The sequence below is a fragment of the Rhinolophus sinicus genome, chromosome 1 (assembly GCF_057876585.1).
Source record: "Rhinolophus sinicus isolate RSI-liver-muscle chromosome 1, RSI-T2T, whole genome shotgun sequence".
Taxonomy (NCBI): Eukaryota; Metazoa; Chordata; class Mammalia; order Chiroptera; family Rhinolophidae; genus Rhinolophus; species Rhinolophus sinicus.
In genome coordinates this window covers 29,250,100-29,273,952 of record NC_142501.1, presented here as the reverse complement: position 1 = coordinate 29,273,952, position 23,853 = coordinate 29,250,100, and the positions used below count along the sequence as shown (strand labels likewise).

Here is a 23,853-nt window from a genome sequence, read left to right as displayed (position 1 = left end):
CAAAGCAGAATAACCAATTAAATTCACTGAAAATTCCCCAAAGCACATATCCATGGCATAAAAAAAATCATGCAGGGTTTGAAGGAAACCAGAATGGGCTAAAATTTTCTGTCTCGCCTCTATTTAGTTCTTTATCACACTTAGGTTGTTGAGGGTATTGCTTAAAATGAGCCAATATTTTGGCCGCTACTGGTATAATATCAAGAAACTTCACATGGGGCAATTCATGGCAATCCGGTTAGGCTTTTCTCTGTTAGTCATTACTTATATTTAAACAGTGACAAGGGCTAACGCTATAGTGTTTACCACATGGCAGACATGGTCCTAAGAACTTTACATAGTGTAACACATTTAACCCTCACAAAAACCTTTCTGAGGTGGATACTATTCTAGTCCCTATTTAACAGAAGAGGAAACGAAGCTCAGAAGGATTAAGTACCTTGGCCAAGGTCACACAGCTAGTTAGAGGCAGAACCAGGATTTGAACCCAGGTAGTGAGGCTCTAGAGTTCGCACTCAGAACCATTATGCTAAATCACCCAGAAACACAAGGTAGAGATTTTCCCCCTTTGGCTGAGCCCTCATGACTCCCAGTGCTCACGAGGGTACTGCTCCCCAACAGTCACTGTCAACAAAGGACCTCCCCTCTTCAGAGAGAATACACAGGCTCCTTGGGTGTGTCTGATCGGTGCCAGGTGTCCTCTTTTTATAAACTTGTCTACATACTTCCTTTTCTCTCAAAATTAACAACCCCAGGGCTCTAAATCCTACCCTCTCTTGTCCCCTCTATGAATCTTGTTCTATGAATCCCCTTTCTATCTTTCATCTTCAATCTCTTCTGTCTCTTTCCCTTCAGTCTGTAAACATGGTCAAGTGTACAACCTGGAAAACACACACATACACACACACACACACACACACACACACGCACGCACACCCTCCTTTGATTTTCATCCACTTTTTAGAAAGATTTTTATTAAAAAATATAGCTAACTACAATTTTATATCAGTTTCAGGTGTACAGCATAGATGTTTAACATTTATATACTTAAAGAAATGGTTACCATAAGTCCAGCAACGATCTAGCACTGTATTATGCTATCATAATATTGACTACATTCCCCATGTTGTACGTTACATCCCCATCACTTATTTGTTTTATACCTGGAACCTCTTATTCCCCTTCACCTTTTTTTCCTCTTTTTTAATTTTTCAGTTATAGTTAACATTTGATATTATTTTGTGTTAATTTCAGGTGAATAGCATAGTGGTTAGACATTTGTATAATTTAAGAAGTGATCCCCTGACTAGTCTAGTACCTACCTAGCATCATACATAGTTATTACCTTATCACTGACTATATTCCCTATGCTTTACTTTACATCTCCATGACTATTTTGTAATTACCAATTTGTACTTCTTAATCCTTTTACCTTTTTCACCCTGTTCCCCAATTCCCCTCCCATCTATCACTCTGATAAATCTAGTACCCATCTGGCACCATAGTTAGTATAATTTTACTGATTATATTCCCTCTGCTATACCCTACATCCCCATGACTACTTTGTAACAGCCAATCTGTACTTCTTAATCCCTTCCCATTTTTCACCCACCCCCTCAACCTCTCATTCCATCTGGCAACCATCAAAATGTTCTTTGTATCTATGAGTGTGTTTCTGTTTTGTTTGTTTATTTTGGTCTTTAGATTCCACATATAAGTGAAATCACATTGCATCTGTCTTTTTCTGCCTGACATTCTCCACTCAGTACAGTACCCTCCAGGTCTACTCATGCCACCGCAGATGGCAAAAACCCATTCCCATCCATGGCCGAGCAATATCCATTGTATGTATGTACTACCTCCTCTTTAGCCATTCTTCCACTGATGGACACTAGGCTGCATTCACATCTTGGCTACTGTAAATAATGCTGCAATGAACACATGGATGCATACATCCCCTCAAAGTTGCATTTTGGATTTCTTTGGATAAATACCTAGAAGTGGGAATTTACTGGATCCTTCTTTGTTTCTTGTTATAGCCTTTGTTTTAAAATCTATTTTGTCTGGTGTAAGTATTGCTACCCTAGATTTTTTTGTTTTTCTTTCCATTTTCATGAAATATATTTTTTCATCCATTTACTTTCAGTCTATGTGTGTCTTTCAATCTGAAGTGAGTCTCTTGTAGGCAGCATATTGTAAGGGTTTTGTTTTCTTATCCATTCAGCCACCCTATGTTTTTGATTGAAGCATTTAATCCATTGACATTGAAAGTAATTGTTGATACATATATAACTATTGCCATTTTATTATTCGTATTTTTTATCATTTTTCTTTTCATCTTAAAGAATTTCCTCTAACACTCCTTGTAATATTGGTGTGGTGGTGATAAACTCCCTTAGCTTTTTCTTGTCTGGGAAGCTCTTAACCTGTCCATCAATTTTAAATGACAGCTGTGCTGGGTAGAGTACCCTTGGTGTAGATTGTTGCTTTTCATCATGTTGAATATTTTGTGCCAATCCCTTCTGGCTTGCCAAGTTTCTATTGAGAAATCAGCTGACAATGTTATGGGAGCTTCCTTATAAGTTACTAGTTACCTTTTTCTTGCTGCTTTTAGGATTCTCTCTTTGTGTTTAACCTTTGCCATTCTAATTATAATGTGTTTTGGTGTGGTTCTGTTTGGATTCACCTCGTTTGGGACTCTCTGCACTTCCTGGGCTTGTATGTCTATTTCTTTTGCCAGGTTAGGAAAGTTTTCAGTCATTATTTCTTCAAATACGTTCTCAATCCCTTGTTTTCTCTTTTCTCCTTCTGGTACCCCTATGATGCAAATGCTGTTATGCTTGATGTTGTCCCAGCGGTCTCTTAAACTATCGTCATTTTCTTGGGATTTTATTTTTTCCTTTTGCTGTTCTTATTGGGTGTTTCCAAATTGCTGATTTGATCCTCTGCTTCATCTAGTCTGCTGGTGATTCCTTCTAGTGCATTCTTCATTTCAGTTGTCATATTTTTCACTTCTGACTAGTTCATTTTTATGGTTTCTATGTGTTTCTTTTTTATGCTTGCTATCTCTTTGTTGAAGTTCTCACTAAGTTCCTTGAGCATCCTCATAACCAGTGTTTTGAACTCTGTATCTGGTAAGTTGCTTGCCTCCATTTCGTTTAGTTCTTTTTCTGGAGTTTTCTCCTGTTTTTTCATTTGGAATGTATTCATTTCTTCATTTTGGCTGCCTCTCTGTTTGTTTCTATGTAATAGGTAGATCTGCTACATCTCTTGCTGGATGGTCTTATGTAAAAAGGGCCCTGTGGGGCCCAGTGGCACAGTCTCCCTGGTCACCTGAGCCAGGTGCTCCAGGAGTTTCCCTTGTGTGGGTTGTGTGTGCCCTCCTGTTATAGTTGAGTCTTCATTGCTATTGGCACCTCAATGGGTGGGATCAATCCTCATGCTGACTGGCTGTGGAGTTTGGCCACATCCAAAGCTTACCACACGGAGCAGGATATGCCCAAGCGGGTTCTGGTACCTGTTGAGACCACCCTTTGGGTGTGCCACTTGTGGGGCTAACTGGGCAGTGCTCTGCTGTCATCTGAAACCAACCTCAAAGTATGTTGGGTCTTGCCTCTTGCGAGGGGCTCTGATGCAGACCCAGGTCACCCACTGCCTGTGACTGTTCAGGGACTACATGGTAGGAGTTACAATGTGATCCACAGTTGGTCACTGCCTGTGCTGGACCTGGAGGCATGTGGGAGAGACCATACTGTGAATCAAGGATGGCTGTCACCAGTACCAGGTCTGGGGTAACGCCACAAAAAGCCAGGACACACTGAGGCCTCCTGACACCTGCTGCCAGTTGCTCACTCCAGTAAGGTTCAGCCGCAGATAAAGCCTCCTGTGGTAAGGGGTTGGGTGTGGTGGGGTCTCAGTGAGTCAGCAGGGAGGAGCTTCAGAGCTCACCAGGCCAATCAGATTCAGATTTGGCCGTAAGCGTACAGGAAGGACTCAACACAGGAAAGATGGCGACAGCCTGCTGGCTGTACAGGGTGAAGAACCGAACAGGGAAATTGCTGACTGTCCTTCAGGCCACTCTGCCCCACCCAAGCCACGCACCTCAGTCTGCTCCCCGTGTGCCTCTGATGACCCTCAAGTCACCGTCCCTCTGCTGGAGCCCAGGGTGAGTGCCTGTGAGCGAGCAAGTCTGAGCACGGGGTCGTTTAAGAGGACATCTGGGTTTCCCACAGCTTTCCGTCCCACCTGGATGGTCAGAATTCCCACTGTCTTTTACAGCCAGATGTTGTGGTGGTTCTTTTCCTTGCACCAGTATTCCTGGATGGGAAGCCTGGTGTGGAGCTGGGGCCCGTTGCTCCTCTGTGGGGAACCTCCATGGCCGAGTGTCCCTCACAAGTTTCATCTGCCACACAGGTGTTTCAGGCCAGCCCGTTCCGCAGCTCTGCCCCTCCTACCAGTCTCAATGCAGCCTCTTATTTATATCCTTAGTTATAAAACTTCTGTTCAGCCAGACTTCAGATGGTTCTCCAAGTTGACTGTTCTATAATTTAGTTGTAATTTTGATGGGTTCACGGGATGAGGCAAGCACAGTGTGCATCTACTTTGCCATCTTGGATCATTCCCTCAGTCTTCATCCACTTTTAATTCCGTAATTTCGGCCACTATCTCACTCTGTGACCCTGGATAAATTGCTTACTTCCTCTAACAGGCTTCAATTTCCGCATCTAAATAATGAGGGCCCTGGACCAGAAGGTCTCCAAGGTCCTTCCAACTCCAACATTCTGTGGTTCTTAATGTAGATATTTCTTTGACCAAGTTTAATTCCTTTACTGTTCCCCGAAACCCCAAAGTTAATTTTCTTCTAAGACTATCAAGCTGTTCCCCAATCCAGCAATGCTCTCCTCTTTCTTTCCATTCATTTCCCAAATTCTGGTTTTCCTTTAAGACCTAGCTTAAACTTCACCTGCTCCAGGATATCCTTATCTTTAACTCTTATAGAACTGCAATTATAAACCACAATTGAGCACTATCCATACATAGTGCCTTACGTTTCTTATTACTGTTCTGTATCTCTTTGTTCCCTCACCTAGACTGAGCTCTCAGTGAGCAAGGACTGTCACATTTCCCTGTAACCCCTAAAGGACCTCACACTAAGTAGGTTTGCAATGGTTACTCAGCAATGCTGGTTGGATGAATGAGGGGTCACTCTGTAGCCACTAAGGAAACTAGTGGTCAGTGCACATTACAAGATTCCCTGCTTGTGAAGACAGGATCTCACCCCTATCTTTTACTCCTTTGTCATATACACATTTATAAAGCGTAAACTTGTCATTCAAGAGCATCACCCAAATTTAGCAACAGGAAAGCTTAGCTAACTCCTTGATTTCCTTTTATCTGAATCAGACACAGTTATAGCCATGTTTCCCTTTGACCCAAACCTAAGTGACCATAAGCACTGTAACTTTATGGGCCTCAGCTTGATCCAGGTCCTGCACTTCCACTAATACATAGTCTCCACGGTTACTAAGTTCCCTTACTTCTCAACACATATAGCATTATGTTACTTCCTCACTCTTGCAACCAAATTTCCAGGAAACATCTGGAATAATATCAGAGATTTAGCGTTTAAGCAAAACTACATCCTCTGCTTTATTCATTTGGAAATGACTAATTTCAACTCTTAGGTTTGAAATGAACACAGATGGATGTGTATGTTTCAGGAGTTTGCTAGCACTTTCCAACAGAGACCAGTCACCAGTGAAAACCCTGAAACAGTGCTCACCTCCTCCTCAACTCTTAGAGGACTAGGGAGGTACTGCTCAGTACTGTGAGTGTTGTTCTGGGTTTCCCAACAATCCTGTATAACTATTGACCATTCAAAGTGAACCCCAAAGTTCCTCACACAGAATTTTAAACTCAGCTTAATTGTTTTAAATGAATGCCCCAGAACACTGGTTCTCAACGCTGATTACAGATTCTACAGCACTCTCATAAATACCAATGTTCAGCTTCCTCCCTTCCCCACCCTCTACCCTTCAAAGATTTTGATATAACTGGTTCAGAGTGAGACCGACAAATCCGTATTTTCTTAAAAAGCACCTCAGCTATACTGCATGGATTAAGGTATTATTGCTAAATGTTTTGGGTGTGATAACTGTAATGTGGCTGTGTTTTTGAAAAGGAGTTTCTTCATTAGTGGAAAAACTGGCGAAATTCAAATAAGGTCTTTGTTTAGTCAACAGTATGGTATATGGTACTAATGTTAATTTTTTGTTTTGATCATTGTACTTAAGGTTCTGTAAGACACTCACTTTAGAGGAAGCTGTGTGAGGGTTATAGAGGAACTGTGTTATTTTTGTGGCTTTTCTCTAAGTCTAAAATTGAAATCAAAAAGGTTTTAAAGAGAGTCCTTTACTTTTAAAAATACACACTTAAATATTTATGAATGAAACGATATACCTGAGATTTACTGCAAAATAGACGAGCTGAGGCGGTGGCAGAGAGTGACGGGGAGGACGGAGGAAGCAGGATGTTCACATGTTGATGCCTGCAGTAGCCGGGCACTGAGTACATGAAGCTTCACAGTATTTGCTACTCCACTGTGTGTGTGTAAAATTTTCCATCATACATATTAGAGGGGAAAAAATCCCAGGTGATTCTAACATGTATTCAGGGCCAAGAAATACTGCTTTGGAGCCTTGAAAATGTGGAACTCTGTTTGGGTATGACAAAATACTTTACCTTTGAAAATGAGCTGGTCAGTCTTTCTATCCCGCACTTTGCTAAACTACAAAACTACAAATACGGATTAGAGGACCTTTCAAAAAGAAAACAAGAAGCATTAAAAAGTTGATTCATTCTAAAATCTTCTGAGAGTTAATGTCATGCTTAATTTCTAGCACAGTAGTCAAAATAGTAAGGTGTTTCTTACATCTACAAGAGCATTTCCCAAAGAATGTTCTAAAAAAAAAAAGCTACTTCTATAAGATGTTAATAGGTGTTACCCAATATAAGGGTTCTGAGGTCGAAAAGTTTGAAAAGTGCTGATTTTCTTTACTGTAAGAGTCCTAAGAACTTTTAATAAGATGATATGCTCTGTGACTTTCCAAGGAGGTGAAGGAATATGCAAAAAGTTTGATCTTCTTTCCACGGACTAGTTTTGTAGAACTTATTTTGGACAATAGCGCTCTAGGCCAGTGGTCCCCAAATCCCAGGCAATGGAGAACGGCATGAGAATCATTTGGTAACGTTATTAAGATAATGATCACAGACTGCGTCCCAGACAACTGGGGGCAGAGGAGAACTCAGTATTACACAAAAACCCAAGAGATTCTAACGCATAAGTCGTGTTTGGGACTTAAAGGTATGTCGGTCATCATGTAGTAAAATAGTTTATACTATTTGAATGAAAGGCCACACCAGTGTCAGCCAGTGTAAAAGGTCATATTTAATTGTCTTCCAAATAAAAGACTTCCGTAAGGGAAGCGTATAGGGATATAACATTTTATGAAAGTTAAGTACTAACGTGTTGGAGGTATTGGTCATTTAAATCTCTCAGTATAACTATCAACTACTTTGTAATTTCAAGGACGACCTATGTCCGTTACTAATAGGTAATTAATTTGCTGTGATTCTTACCCCTTTACTTGTGTGTTCCCTCGTGTCCACCTTCTTCTCTTGCTTGAGTCATGACCAGAAACAACTCCACGGGGTCTCATTCACCTAAGTGGTTTCACCTAAGAGCTCCCGTCCCTCTCTTGATATGACACAACTTCAAGGCATCAGGACTATAAATCCCTTCTTGATTGAAAACTTGGGAAAAATGTATTTACTGATATCTTGGTGCTCCCAGACGTGTGCCATGTAGCGGCCCATGAATGATACATTTAAGTGCTTAAAAGAAGTACCCACGTACTGTTATCAATAATTACTCAACATTTGTACCATGCTCTTCAGTTTACTAAGAACTTTCAGATGAAATTATCTTGCTTCTTTCTTTATAAAGCCTTGTGAGTTAAGTAGGCATAATTGTTTCATCCAACCAGTAAGAATCACTGCTTTTCAGGTGCTAACACAGTGAAAAATACAATTTTCAGGGATATGTCAAGGCTTCTACTCTCAAAGAACCAACACCCTATTAGAAAATAAAATATAAATTACACAGGAAATAGCTAAAGTCAATTTGAAGATATAATGTTAGCTAGAGCAAATCGGTACATCAGGACGTTACACGTACTAATAACAGCTAATATTCACTGAGCAATTTATTCTTCACTCCACCCTTACTACTATTAGCCCCATTTTTCTGATGAGGAAACTGAGACCAAGAAAAGTTGAATAACTTGCCCATGCAAACAAATGGTGAACCAGGATTCAAACTCCAGATTGATCTAGCTGTATGGACCACCCTTTTTTTCACCATCACATTTTACTGCTAGGAAAGATGATTCCCCAAAGCATGGACAGAAAATGACTGCTTTCCACAAAGTTGGGATCACTGGCTCTACTGCCCAGTAGAAAAGGACTCAGGGGTCACAGGGAATCACAATAATGAGTCAGCAATATTATCTTCCCGTAATACTTACCTCTTTGATTCGCTTAACCAAAGCATTCTGATCAAAAGCAACGGCCTCTGCACACTGATGGAGGTGATCCTGATACCGGAGGCAGAGCTGTAATACTTGCTGGGAATCCAGTTTCTCCAGTTTGGTATTTGTGAGGGAAGTCTGGCCACTCAGTAGCCCTTCAAAGCAGAAAAAAAGAATGAAATTAAGTGAAATGAAAATCAGTGCTAATAAACCTGTGAATAAAGTAGCTTAATAATAAGTTAACTGAAGACTGGGTTGGAGACCTAAATTTAATCTTGCATCTTGTGTTATATGCTAAAGTCAATCACAGCAACTGTCATTTAGGGAGCATCCATTATGTGACAAGCACTTAGCACAGTGCTTCCTGTGTGTTCTTTTTCATACCCGTAGTCACCCTGGAAAGTAAGGTATCATTAGCCCCATTTTACAGATGAGGAACCCAATACACAGAAAGGCTACCTTCCCTAAAGTCACAGAGCTAGTAAGTGGTTTTGCCAAGTTAGAGCTCCTGACCTTATGACACTACTTTATGGTATTAGGAATATAAATCTCTTCTTGATTGTAAACTTTGGAAGATGTATTTACTTAATTCTCTTTAATACTTAAAATGGTTATCTGAGAAACTGAGAAAAAGAAAATGTATGAGGAAACTGTTAGGAGGAGACGCAAAAATGAAAAAAATATAAAGAGTGAATAGAATGTCAAGTGACACACATGAACCTTGTTCTTTACATTTAGTTACATCAGTTTACATGTATAACTATTACATTTCCTTACACGTGCGAAGGACACTATATTTTCAAAGCCTTTTATCTGGAGTTCTCTTACTATTCTTCCAGATGTATAGACCAGGATCACTGTTAGCATTTACAGAGGAAGAAACTAATTACAGAAGCTGAATGGCTTGCCCATGGGTCGCACAGCAGAGCCCTGACCAGAACCCACGCCTGCCGACTTCCGGCCAGGTGCTCTCTGCCCAGCCGAGGGTCACACACTTTTTGGTGTTAGACCCCCTACCCTCTCAAATATTATGGAGGACCCCAAAGAGCTTTGGTTCATGTAGTTTATATCAATACTCACCCACTAAAAATTAAACTGCAAAAATTCTTAAATATTTATTAAATCACTTAAAAACAGCAGTAATAACCCTATTACATGTTAACATAAATAACATATTTTAAGGAAAATTATATTTTCCAAAACAAAAAAGTGAGAAGAGTGGCATTGGTTTACATTTTTGTAAGTCTTTTTAATGTCTAGCTTAATATAAAACAGCTGGAGTCTCATATCTGCTTCTGCATTTAATCTGTTGCTATTTCACACCATGGAGCCTCTGGAAAACTCCATTGTACTCTTGTAAGAGAATGAGAGTAATTAGCAAATGTCTAAGTATAACTGTGAAAATGGTTTTGACCTCAGAGAATCCCTAGCAGGGTCCTGGGGAGCTCAGTGATTCCCCTGCCACTCTCTGAGAAGCACCGCGCTAAGCCATGTTCTGTCTCATATCAGCTAACGACACAGCACAAGGTACCTGAAAAAACATGACAGGGAGGTACATGCTGGGCGTGATCAAAGTGGACCCACCCACATCAAAGCTCTTCTTGGGAACCCTTCCCTATTCCTGCCCCCCAAACACCAATGTCAAACGCTCTGGCTCTGAGGTATTGGAGCCTAAGCCAGTGTTCTTTTCCCCCAAAACAGACCAAGAGATGGGCTACCCAGTTGGGCTGCCCCAGAGAATCTTTGGACCTGCCAGTTACTGCTCCGCTCCCCACATCCCACTGGATTTCTTGTGTTGCTTCTTCTAACCACATCCACCTCGCTCATGCCTCTGCATCCCTCCCCATCCTTAACCCCTGACAAACACTAATCTGTTCACCATTCCTACAACTTTGATGTTTCAAAAATGTTTTATAAATGGGATAATGCAATATGTAACCTTTGGGGACTGACTTTTTTCACCCAACATAATACATTAGAGACTCATCTAAGTTGTTGCACACATCAATAGTTCATTCCTTCTTATCTCTGAGTAGTATTCCACTGCATGTATATCCTGGAGTATTCACCCACTGAAGGACATCTGAGTTATTTCCAGTTTGGGGCTATTACAAACGAAGCTGCTATGAACAGTTGTGTACAGGTTTTTGTGTAAACATAAGTTTTCATTTCTCTGGGATAAATGCCCAAGAGAGCAACTGCTGAGTTGTATGGCAATTGCATGTTTAGTTTTATAAGAAACTGCTAGTTTTCTAGAGTACCTCCAAACAAGGAAGTGGGAGATTTTAAGACCACTGAAATCTCCTAACAAAATTATCGAGGGCTATCCTATCACTGACGAAGAATGCAGTCCCAGGAACAGACTTGGGAGGAAGTTACCAAAAGATTTTTGCTGTCAATCCAAGATAGAAGTAGGAAAAGAGTGAGCAACCACTGTGGAAGGAGGAATGAATGATTTTGTGCCATCAGTATGGGGCAGGATAATGCAAAGGCCATAAACAAAACAACGAGCAACTCAACAATATAAAAATCAAGATTCGAGGGTAAAAGGGATCAAATATATGGTGATGGAAAGAGAACTGACTCTGGGTGGTGAACACACAATGTAATATATAGAGGATGTATTACATAACTGTACACCTGAAACCTATATAACTTTACTAACAATTGTCACCCCAATAAACTTTAATTAAAAACAAAATCAAGATTCCTCAGGGCAAAAAAATCCCATAAGTTAAAAAAAACAAAACAAAAAACCTTGGAAAAATATTTGCAACTCATATCAAAAAGGGTAAGCTTTCTATTATATAAAGAGCTCCTGGTAATTGGCAAGTAAAAAATCAGCAAAAGAATGATAGACAAAAGATATGAAAAGGCATTTCACAGAAAAGGAAATACCAATGCCTCAACTCTAAGAAAAGATACACAACCTCACTCGTCATAAAAAAAAAAAAAAAAAAAAAAAAAGGAAATTAAAACTTCAAAATGCTAGCCCATTTTTCACCTATCAAATTGGTAAAAATCCAAAGTATGATAAAAACTCCGTAGGTGGAACTATGAAGAAACAGGCATAGCTGATAGGTGTGTAAGTTGTTAACACCTCCATAGAGGGTAATTTGGCATGGATATAAAAATTACAAATGCATAAAGCCTTTGATGCAACAATTTCATTACTTGGAATTTGCATGTATATTAGTACACATGCTAAATGACGTACAATGTATACATAAGATTATTCATTGCATCAGTGATCACAATAGTAAGATATGAGCAAACACCTCAATGTCCATCAATAAGACGCTTGTTAATTAAATCTATAAATAATATATGAACATAGAAAAGAATAAACTCTGTATGTATTCACATTTAAAAATCTCCATAAGATATTAAGTGATAAAAGAAAATATATACTGTATTTCCCCGAGAATAAGACCTAACCGGACAATCAGCTCTAATGCATCTTTTGGAGCAAAAATTAATATAAGACCCAGTATTATATTCTATTATATATTATATTAGACCTGGTCTTATATTATAATAAAATAAGACCGGGTCTTATATTAATTTTTGCTCCAAAAGATGCATTAGAGCTGATTGGCTAGGTCTTATTTTCGGGAAAACACGGTAGGATAATGTACAGAGTGTGCTGATACCCTATGTAAAAAGAGGGGACAAGTAAATAAAACATATATTCATATTTGCTTATATTTACACAAAGAAACCCTGAAATAAGAATTAGACAGATGGGGAAAAAGCGTATGGAGGAAGACTTTGATAATATACTTTGCATTTTTTAACCTATGAATGTATTTCCCTTTTGGAATTTTTAAAATAAATTCATTTGAACAGAAAGTGGCCAAGGTCTTTCCCACCTATTCATAATGTCTTCTTAGGCAGTTTTCTCCTCTTCCCTCACGCAAGTGTCCCCAACTCTAGAAATCAAAACCAGTTTCCAGCTTTCATTCTCACTATGGTTTATATGGCTGAATACACCTTAAAACAGCATCTTCTCCAAGGCAATTAAAAGCCTCATAACAAACTGTGAGCTGGTAGAGCAGGGACCATGTTTTACTTATCTTTATCTCTTGTGTCTAACATATAGCAGTGGGACATAAAAGGTTCTCAAATTAGGTTAAGAGGATGCAGTTCTAGTGCTAGAACTCCAAGGAAAGAGTGAGTTGATGAAGACTTTAGGAGGAAAAAAGGCTTTTCAGGTTCTCTACTCTGTATTCTCCATACACACTTAAGAGTGAGGCCTGGTCTCAGTCTGAATCTGCTCTTCCCAAGTGAATGAGGAAGATCTCCAGTGCTTGAGACGACTACTGGGAGCCTGCATTGAAGAATGGGAGGAGAAAAGCTGCAGGGCCAGCCCAAGCTTCTAGCGTGCTGAAGCAGATGAAGCAGAACCCAACCTTAACTCACAAAACAAACTCTTGTGCTCACTTTGGCAGCACATATACTAAAATTGGAACGATACAAAGAAGATTAGCATGGCCCCTGCGCAAGGATGACACGCAAATTCGTGAAGCGTTCCATATTTTTATGTAAAATAAATTAAAAAAAAAAAAAAAAGCAAACTCTTACTTTTCCTCTTAAAAAAAACACACGAGTGGTGGTGGATTTCAAGAAAGCTGCCAAGTCTAGAAAAGCACACTAAGGTATTCAAATTAAGTTGCCCAGCCAACCTCAAAGTCAAAGACATTACACTTTCAATCACCCTTATAAATCACAATTGTATTCTTTAAATCATCTAAAAAGTGCAGGTACATGGGTCTATTATAAGAATATGCTTCTCTGACTCACAGGCATCTCTAAAAATATGCCACAAATCCTGCTCCAGATAATAGAAGGAGCAAGACAGGAAAAAATCATGAGCGACTTTTTCTACTCCTGAAGTTACAAAGCTGTGGCGACCCAAGCAAATTCTAGAAGCAATGATTACAAAGCACTGCCATCAGTCACAAGTGCTAGGAACCCATCTCCCTCACTTTGATGACTTAACCATCCCTGTATCTTCTGATGAAAGGAGGAGGCGGGAGGATAGAAAGCTGGATAAATTTAGAGATGGTAAATTTTATCCTTTTTAGGAGAACAAACTATCAGCCCTCAGAATTGTTTTATTTCTGAATACACATTAAAGATTAAAGATAAAAATTTTTATTAAAGATAAAAATTGTGGATGCTTTAAATGAGGTGTGTCCTCTCCTGTTCTCTCAATGCCCCCACTTCCTATTGTCTCACACCCAGCCGTCTTCACTCAGTCACAGTACCTGCCTGGCTTCTGAGGGACTCTAGGTCCACAGCACTGTTTTCATTCTTACTGACCAACTCTAATAGTAACCTAAGCCCGCAGGTAAAAAGACAATGAACCATACAAGGTCGAACAATTAAGTTTGTGAACTTGCTGCAACAATGTTGCTAACGTTTTTTGATATCAGAGGGATTATTCATTATGAATTTGTACCAATTGGACAAACAGTTAACCAAGTTCACTATTTGGAAGTGCTGAAAAATCTGCATGAAAAAGTTAGACAACCTGATCTTTTCGCCAACAATTCATGGCTCTTGCATCACGACAATGCACCAGCTCACACAGCACTGTCTGTGAGGGAGTTTTTAGCCAGGAAACAAATAACTGTATTGGAACACTCTCCCTACTCACCTAATTTGGCCCCCAATGACTTCTGTCTTTACCCAAAGATAAAGGAAATACTGAAAGGAAGACATTTTGATGATATTCAGGACATCAAGGGTAATACGACAACAGCTCTGATGGCCATTCCAGAAAAAGAGCTCCAAAATTGTTTTGAAAGGTGTACTAGGCGCTGGTGTTGGTGCATAGCTTTCCAAGGGGTGTACTTTGAAGGCGACCGTAGTGATATTCAGAAGGAGGTATGTAGCACTTTTTCTAGGACAAGTTCGTGAACTTAATTGTCCAACCTCATATATCATCTTGAAATTATTTTTTGTATAAGTGCTCTTTATAATTAAGATTTTTTTCTTTTTTACTTATTATATAAATTTTCAAACATATAAAAAAGTAGGAAAAAATCTGTACCCAAACATTCACCATCTAGATTCAATAACATATTTTATCAGATATAGTTCATCTTTCTATATAAATTTTTTCTTTTCTATACTAAAAAGTATAGACGTCATGACACTTCACTCCTAATACACTGTTCTACATATTTATGGTTAGTTTTTCATGCTAAAAAGAAGTTTCCAAATTATGTCTTCCTTACTGTGCTAGGGAACAAGGCCATTACCCACAGTTTTCCTTAAACAGTGATGCACACAAAGTAGATGTTCATTGAGTTAAAAACCTCATCTAATAGATTCATATATTAAGGGTTGGTTTTGCAAATGATAAAAACTGGAGACATTTCCTAAGACCCTGCTGAAACCACTTTGTTTATACTGTAATGGAGAGTGGCCTCCGGGGAATGGGTAAGGACCAAGACTGACTATTACACCGACAAGCTAACTGCCATCGGTACCTATTTCTTTCTGTAAAATGTAAAATGGAAAAATCATCAGGGTTAGAAATTTGGAAAATATTTTGCTGAGCAATCTTTTTCTTTCTGAAATGTCAGGTAGAGGAAAAAATGTTTTTCTAAAGTAAAGAGCCATGTGGGTATTAACCTAGGCTATTACCACGCTGAATTCTTTGACTTTTAGAGCCTTAGCCACTTACTGGACTAGAAATGAGTATTATGAGAAGTGGGGCCCATGACTGAGAAACAGTATAACAAAAGCTCCATTTCCTACCACAGAATCCAGAAAACAGAATCTATGCAACGTTGACAAAAGTTATTGTGAAGGTACAATTAAGCAAAAACAGATTATGAAAAAAGAAATTATCCCTAAAACTAATAGGGGATTTTTGACTCTATTGGTCATGATATATTTCAAAGACAAAAGCACAGAAGTCATGTGTATTCTTTACTTGAACAAACTCTAGTTCTCAAAGGTATTCCCTACCCTTTTCTGAAAGAAAAGTCTAAAAAACATGTACCCAACTTGGATAGGATCTTATGATGTCTGTTAGTGATCAATTTCTTTGGGACATTTGGAAAAAGGGTTCCCTGCGTGACTGGTTCCCTTAGGCACTTTTATCTCCATTCAGTCACCTCAGAGAAGTGCCAATCTCACCAAGGAGAAGGAGCCACTCACCAAGGAGAAGGGCTACCAGCATTGTTTTGGTTCAACTATGTAGCAGAAGAGACTGCAAGTACAGACAAGCCCAATATAACATGCCAACCCACCACGATGTTGGATGTACATAGAAACAGTGCTCCCAGGATTTCCCTCCTAACAGTTTTCAACAACCACCAGAGGACCAAAAAAGAACTGTCTGTTTGAGATAGTGCTATGGACTGAATGTTTGTGTCCCCCCTCCCAATATTCGTATGTTGAAACCTAATCTGCAATGGCATAGTAGGAGACAGGGCCTTTGGGAGGTGATTAGGTAATGAGGGTGGAGCCCTGAATTAGTGCTATTATGAAAGAGACCTCAGAGAGCTCACTTGCCCCTTCTAGCACATGAGGACACAGCAAAAAGACAGCTGTCTATGAACCAGGAAGCAAGTCCTCACAGACACTGAATCAGCCAGCACCTTGATCTTGGACTTCCCAGCCTCCAGAACTGTGAGAAACAAATTTCTGTTGTTTATAAGGCACCTGGCCTATGGTATTTTGTTATAGCAGCCTGAATGCACTAAGGCAGGGAGAATGGGTAAAGCTGAATTCAACCTCATTATTTACTAGTTGTGTGAATTTGGGCAGTTTACCTTGTATCTCTGAGCCTCAATTTTTCCAAAATTAGAACCTGTACAATGAAAACTCCAAAACACTGCTAAAAGAAATTGAAGTAGACATAAATAAATGGAAAGACAACTCATGTTTCATGAATTGGAAGACTTAATATTGTTAAGATATGAATACTACTCAGAGTGATCTACAGATTCAATGCAGCCCCTATCAAAATTCTAATGATGTGTTGTTTTTTTTTGCAGAAGTAGAAAAACCCATTGTAAAATTCATATGTAATCTCAATGCCAAAATAATCTTGAAGAAGAACAACAAAGCTGGAAGACTCACACTTCTGATTACAAAGCTACAGTAATCAAAACAGTGTGGTGCTGGCATAAAGACATAGATCAATGGAATGGAATAGAGAGCCCAGAAATATACCCTCAAATGATTTTCTACAAGAGATCATTCAATGGGAGAAAGGACAGTCTTTTCAACAAATGGTGCTGAGAAAAGTGGATATCCACATTGAAAAGAATGAAGTTGAATTCTTATCTAACACCTTATACAAAAATTAACTCAAAATGGACCAAAGACATAAACCAAACAATAAACCTCTTAGAAGAAAACATAGGGCAAAAGCGTCATGACATTGGACTTGGCAATGATTCTTAAATATGACACCAAAGATACAGGCAACAAAAGAAAAAAATAGACAAATTGGACTTCATGAAAACTTAAAGTTTGTACCTCAAAAGGCACTATCAACAGAGTAAAAAAAAAAGGCAACCCATAGAATGGGAGAAAATATTTGCAAATCTGATAAGGGATTAATATACAGAATAATATATAGAGAACTCCTAAAACTCAACATAAAAAAACAACAACAAACAACCCAATTCAAAAGTGGTCAAAAGATTTGAATAGACATTTCTCCAAAGAAGATATAAAATGGCCAATAAGCACATAAGAAGACGCTCAATATCACTAATCTTAAGGGAGACGCAAATCAAAATTACAATGAGATACCGCCTCACACTCATTAATGGCTACTATTTAAAAACAAACAAACCAGAACATAAGAGATGGAGAGGATGTGGAGAAATTGGGACCCTTGTGCTCTGTTGATGGGAATGTATAATGGTACAGTCACTGGAAAACAGCATGGCAGTTCCTCAAAAAATTAAACATGGAATTATCTTATGATTACCAGCAATTCTGCTTCTGGGTATAGACCCAAAAGAACTGAAAGCACGGTCTTGAAGAGATATTTGTAATAACGTTCATAGCAGCCTTGTTCACAACATTTAAGACATGGAGACAACCCAAGCATCCATCAATGGGAGAATGGATAAGCAAAATGTAATATATATATATGTAGTGTTACATTATTCAGCCTTAAAAAGTAAAAGAAATTCTGATAATGCTACAACATGGATGAACCTTGAGAACATTATGCAAAGTGAAATAAACCATATACAAAAGGAAAAATATTGCATAATTCCGCTTACATGAGGTACATAAAAGTCAAATCCACAGAGGAAAAAAATGAGAATAATGGTTGCCTCGGGCTAAGGGGAAAAGGGAAAAGGAAGTTACTATTTAATGGATATAGAATTTCAATTTGGAATGATGAAAAGTTCTGGAAATGAATGGTGGTGATGCTGCACAACAATTTGAATGTAATTAATGTCACTGAATTATACACTTGAAAAAGGGTTAAAATGGTAAATTTTATGTTTATTTTACCACAACAAAAAAAGTCAAGTAGATTGATTCTAATTTTTGCTAAGCAAAAATATTCCACAATACTCTAATAAAGCAGCCAAGGAAAAAAGTGTGGCCAATAGGGAATGAAATGAAAAATATAAAAGGATAAACCGAGGAAAAAGTAAGTCTCATTTCCTTCTCTGAAAACTGAGTTGAGCCATGTTTCCTTCCAAGTCTAAAATTTGAAAAATCCACGTTTCTATGAGGAGAGAAAGTATTATTCTATACAGCTACACCATATTTCTTTATTACAGAATCAAGACTAACTTAGAATTATTTGCAGAAAGGAACATATTTAAATTTAGAAGACCCTTACTTTGAGTATGAAAATAAAAGAAATGCAGTCTACTACAAACACTCAGTTTGGATACTATAACCTTTCAACCTCTCTCACTGAATGAACACAGAAAGCCCATTTTGTCTCACTATTTTGTAAGAATGAATGCCAGCTTCTAATGGGGCACCTCGGTCCTCCCTGCAACTTGGCAGCTAGTGTTCAGCAAACCCAGGTGGTCTCCACATGCCCCCAAGTTGTAGCTTTCCAGACAAAGTGAGGATGGCGTTTTGGGGGCACCAAACGATTCTTCCCTTTCTAATGAAATTTGCTTTAGGAACTGAAAGTGTTCTTTTAAAAATTGGCATTTAACACGATTCTACTTACAGTAGTTTGAAGTATACACAACTTAGAAATACAGACTTTGCAAGGCACACCAAAACTGAGTTTAAAAGAGGTCAGGGTATCTTTAGAGAGTCAACAGCAATCACGTTGCGGAGCTGAACATTTTTTTTGAGGTTTCAGAAAGATGAATCACAGATTCACTTTAAATGAAAACAAATGAAGTGTTGTTTTCAAAACTAAGAGAAAAAGAAGCAACAAAAGAGAAATCTGAAATTTTGGGGGTCACCCTTTGTATAGGTGTTAATTCTTGGCCTCCTTGAAGGATTAGATACCCTACATTCCGTTGGAAAACAGAAAACACAGGATTGTTTACACACTGGAGAAAACGCCCCGATCAGATGGAAGTTCTCACTTACCAGTAGCTTAAAATGCTGAGGCAATACTATTAATTTATAAGTTAGTTTCTAAGAACAAGATCAATATTAGAGAAAAATTGATTTTTCCACACATGAAGTCTACTAATAAGAAAAATAATTAGACTTTGGGTGGTGAATATACTATGTAATATATAGATGATGTATAAATACGAATTGTATACTTGAAACCTATATAATTTTACTAACCAGTGTGACCCCAATAAATTTAGTAAAAAATTAAAGCATCACATATATGAAAAAAATAAAGAAGAACCATCTCATTTTCTGCTCAGCTTAAATAAAATCAACAGGAAATATAAAATCTTTCTTCTACAGAGAGTTAAGACCCAAGGAGCTAACAAGAAAGCAAAGAGTTACTTAGGAGAGCCTACTGGGCTATTATACTGAGAAACTGAAGAACCAAGAGACTCTTTCCCCCATCTGCCCTGTAGCTAGCATACAAGCACGGAATAAGTGATGGAATTAACAGAAATAAAAAACACAATAAATTCAAGATTTTTGGTGACAGAAGTATTGCTGTAATTTAAGGGAGATACAGTAGCCAAAACATGAGTGCCCTGGAGTTGCCAATTCTTGAAACTGTATTGTACATAATTTGGCAATTTACTTGAGGAATTAATTTAAAATACCACTTTCCCTTTAATTTATGCTTAAGATAGTTTTGTTTATTTGGGATTTATTTATTTTGGAATCAAAATGTTTTCAGTAGCGATATAGCTCATATGTAACTAAATCCCAATCTTTATGGGCTGTATCTCTGGAACACACTTGGTTAAAGGGTCATTTTTGGCCTTTACCAAAGCATCCTTTTTGTGTTTTATTATTGACATTCTTGCTTTCTCCCCAGTTGCTTGGTAAGGTCCTTGAGGGAAGGGGTCATGTATTTTTATGACTGACAGACCCAAGGCACATAAGGGCTTTATAGACATATACTAGAAGTTCTCCACAGATGTTTGCTGTTCCACATACTGAGGAATGCTTGTATTTAGACGAGTTCTGCAAACACAATTGGTACCCCCTTGGGCCTTGGCTAAAGACCCCTCACTTCTGAAGGCTCAAGTGCCCAGTAACTCCATTCCATTTCCTCCAAGCAAAGTTCTGATTTGAATATATTTCTCACCCCAGCAAGAGACACACATTCTATTCATATCTCTCCAAAGAAATGAACTCACTCCTGCCTCTAAAGTAAACTTACGTCACCCATATTTGAAGATATGGGCTCTTCGTGTGCAATTAGTGAATGAGACCTTATCTATAAAATCATTTGACTTCGGCCTTTTGAAAATTCAGCAGAGGCAGTTATGTGGAACTACAAGATAAAAGTGATACAAAGGTCAACAAAACCAAAGATTAAACTTTTTCCTTTCCCCTAGCAACTACGTAAAAATACACACACTATATATTCCATCATCACTCAGTCAAAGCTTGATTGATCTAGGGTAATTAAATCATATATTCAGCAAGTCTACTCCTTGGTTCTCTGACCCTTGGTCTCAAGTTCACTGAGATAACATATCTGAATCCCAGTGTGACCATAAACACAAAGATTCCTATCACAGGGCTGAGAGAACTGGTTTCCACATTCCAAGTCCATTAAGCATGTGCGTCACTGCTTTTGTTGTAGAAGATACCCAAGTTACAAAAATTCAAACTTTTCCCACTATCCCTAAAGCACACAGCTGTGAAAACATCCTCCTGTATGAAACATATCAGTTGATAATATTCAGAAAACTATGATGTCATTATTTGTTACTCTTTTCTCATTTTGTGCTTCAGTTTCCCCCAGAAACAGGAAGGCATTACACAGGGGACTAGGGAGAGATGGGCAATGAGAGGAAGGAAATCCTTGGTGTTCCAAACCAAGGCAGAGGAGCTGGGATTATTAAAGAGAAGCAGGCAGAAGCAATAGACCCCCAATAATGACACACACACTACCAATGGGGCACACTAACGAGTAACCCAAAGACACGAACATCTTTAAAACAGAAATACATCTGATTTTATCATTACATTAACGTAAGTTAGGGAGACAGACTCACAAAATGGTTAAATGCACAGGTTTTAGAATCAGACCTGGTTTAAATCCTGGCTCTACCTTTAGAAGCTGTGTGACAGGAAAGGCCTGTAAACCTCTCTGAGCCTCAGGTTCCTCATGCCTCCCCTAGGAGGTTGGACAGGGGTTAAAGGAAATAATACATGTAACACCTCTGTGTAAAACAAAAAAAAAAAAGACAGTAAAAGAGAAAGATAACAAGGTGGCTGTTATTTATCATTAGTGAAAAGTGGGGCTGTGTATAGCAAAACCACTGCTTATAATGCAACTTCTAAGAAATAATAAAACGAACAGGACATATAAACACTTGGAAACTTTTCTGTCCACCAAGTATAAAAATATGTGCAAACATTTTCTATCCTATCTATGTTCATATATATGATTTTCACTATAAAGACAAGAGAAAGCTAAATTATACCTTGGAAGGAAACAAAGACTAAAAGGAGGTCAAACATATGTTTGTTTTCATATTGATTCTAGTAGAAGGTAACAGATAAATACTGGGGCTGCCAAAAAATGTATATACATGACTTGTATTCATCTTTTTGCTATTGGTATATACTGAGTACCACAATTTTAATACAATTTTTTCCTTTCTTAAAATGTGTATACATATTTTTGGCACTCTCTGTATATAGAGGTGAAATATTTCAAAATTATTTTTAGGGATCCTTTCATTTAAAAACAAAGTAAACAACAAGTGAAAGTTATAAGAAATCAAATTTGGATTTAAGTGAAGGAACCACACTCAACTAATCCAAGCTGTCCAATAAAGGAGCAGGTTTCCTTGTATGACAATGAGCTGCCTGAAATTAAATAGTCAGCAAGTCAAGGCCCGACGTCTACTTTGACGAGCTAGTCTACAAAATACACTCAATTCAGGGACTGTGCAAGAAATAGACTGGATGATAAGACTTTAAAAGTCCCTTCCAATTCTAAGACTCTATAATCTTTGAACACTACAATGCATAGCCAACTCTGGTGTCCATGGTAGGGTAGAGTTCACCTCTAATATTGCCCCTAATAAGGGAAAGGTGTCCACATTTAGGTAAGAGACAGCTTTGCCACTCAATTCAAATGTGAGAGAAACTGAGTTAATAGATCTCATGACCCCCCAAACCATATTCTGTTTTCCTTTCTTGACTGCTTGTTTTCTCCCTAGATGCCTTGCTCATAATCTGTTCAATCTAATTCCATAAATATCTACTCACCCCCTTCTAGAAATCTAGCCAAAAGAAACAAAATGAAATTCAGAAGATTTATATACCAAAATTGTTTACTACAGTATTATTTTAATATCAAAAATATCCTCCCAGAGGAGAATCATTATGTAACTATATAATTATAATACATTTATACAAAGAACTGTTATACAGCTATTAAAAGGATATTTTCAAATAATATTCAGTGATACGGGAAATGCCACAATATAATTTTAAATAAAAATGTGATATAAAATGACAAATTCAGCCTGATTCTAATTGTAAAGTCAATGTATTTCACATACATGTTTACATTAGAAGGAAACACACAGCAAAATGTTAACAATGGCTATACACATCTAGGTGGTGGAATTTTTCCTTTTCTTTTTTGAAACTGTTTTCCAAGTTATCTAAAATAATCATATATTCACCCTGTGATCACAGAAAAGAAACATTGTTTTAAAAAATAAATATAAGCAACAAAAAGCTGTATTATAGTTATCTTGGATTTGCAACTCTGAAAGTGAAAACAATTCCTTTAAAAGGAGGAAGCCTGGTATAAAAAAATAAGTTGGCATCTGACCTGATGTTTGAGATGGTTGCTAAGCACAGTGCTGTCTTTAAATTAATCAGTAAACAAGGAACAGCTGGGACAATATCCAGTTTTATTGAGGATGTGGGACAACAGGAACTCTCATACACAGTGAGAAAGGGTATAAACCAGCACGATCTCTCTGAAGAGTCATTTGACTATATCTAGTAAAACTGAAAGTGAGTGTGCCCTACTAGACAGTAACGTATTCCTACCTACATACCCAAGAGAAAACTCTCATAAATGTGCACAGGGAGACATGTATAAGGATGCCCACTGCAAAATTGTTTAATAGTGAAAAAACTTGAAAACAACTCAAACGTTAACAGGACACTGATTAAATAAACTGCGAGAAAGTCATTCAATGGAATACTATACAGCAGTGAAAATGAGCCATATATCTCCATGGATAAATCTCAAAACTATAAGCTAAAAAAAAAAAAGTTACATAAGTATATGAAAGACACACAGTAGAATGCAATTTATATAAAGTCAAAACGTATAAAAGAATATTAGATATTGTTTAGAGATACATAAATATGTAGTAAAAAGTAAAGCTATGAAAATAATGCATGGGTATGATGAACACCAGTCAGATCAATGGTTCTCTGCAGAGAGGAAGGGAGAAGCAATATTAGAAGAGGTTACAAAAGGGTGGCAAGAGGGCAGTAAGTTTATTTGAAGTGCTTTTCCTCTAGGAAAAAAAAAAATCTGAAGCTAATATGGCAAAGTACTAAAATTTGACAAAGTTGGTAAATGAAGATCCAGGTGTTTGTTCTTTTTGCTTTATGCTGAGATATTCCCAATGAAAAAAGAAATTTTAGGTAGCAGCAGGCA

At 38.0% G+C, this 23,853-nt stretch overlaps 1 protein-coding gene and 1 non-coding gene across 2 annotated transcripts in view; one reads left to right on the top strand and one right to left on the bottom strand.

Annotated features, from left to right (window-relative positions):
- Positions 1-23,853, bottom strand: part of BORCS5 (BLOC-1 related complex subunit 5) — a 68,986-nt gene that overhangs the window by 16,006 nt on the left and 29,127 nt on the right. Inside the window, exon 3 of the mRNA XM_019744808.3 lies at positions 8,586-8,743. Coding sequence (XP_019600367.1) covers positions 8,586-8,743 — 158 coding nt within the window. The remainder of the gene's footprint in view (positions 1-8,585; positions 8,744-23,853) is intronic.
- Positions 13,024-13,130, top strand: LOC141570332 (U6 spliceosomal RNA). The gene has a single exon (XR_012494324.1). It is a non-coding gene; the product is annotated as a U6 spliceosomal RNA (small nuclear RNA).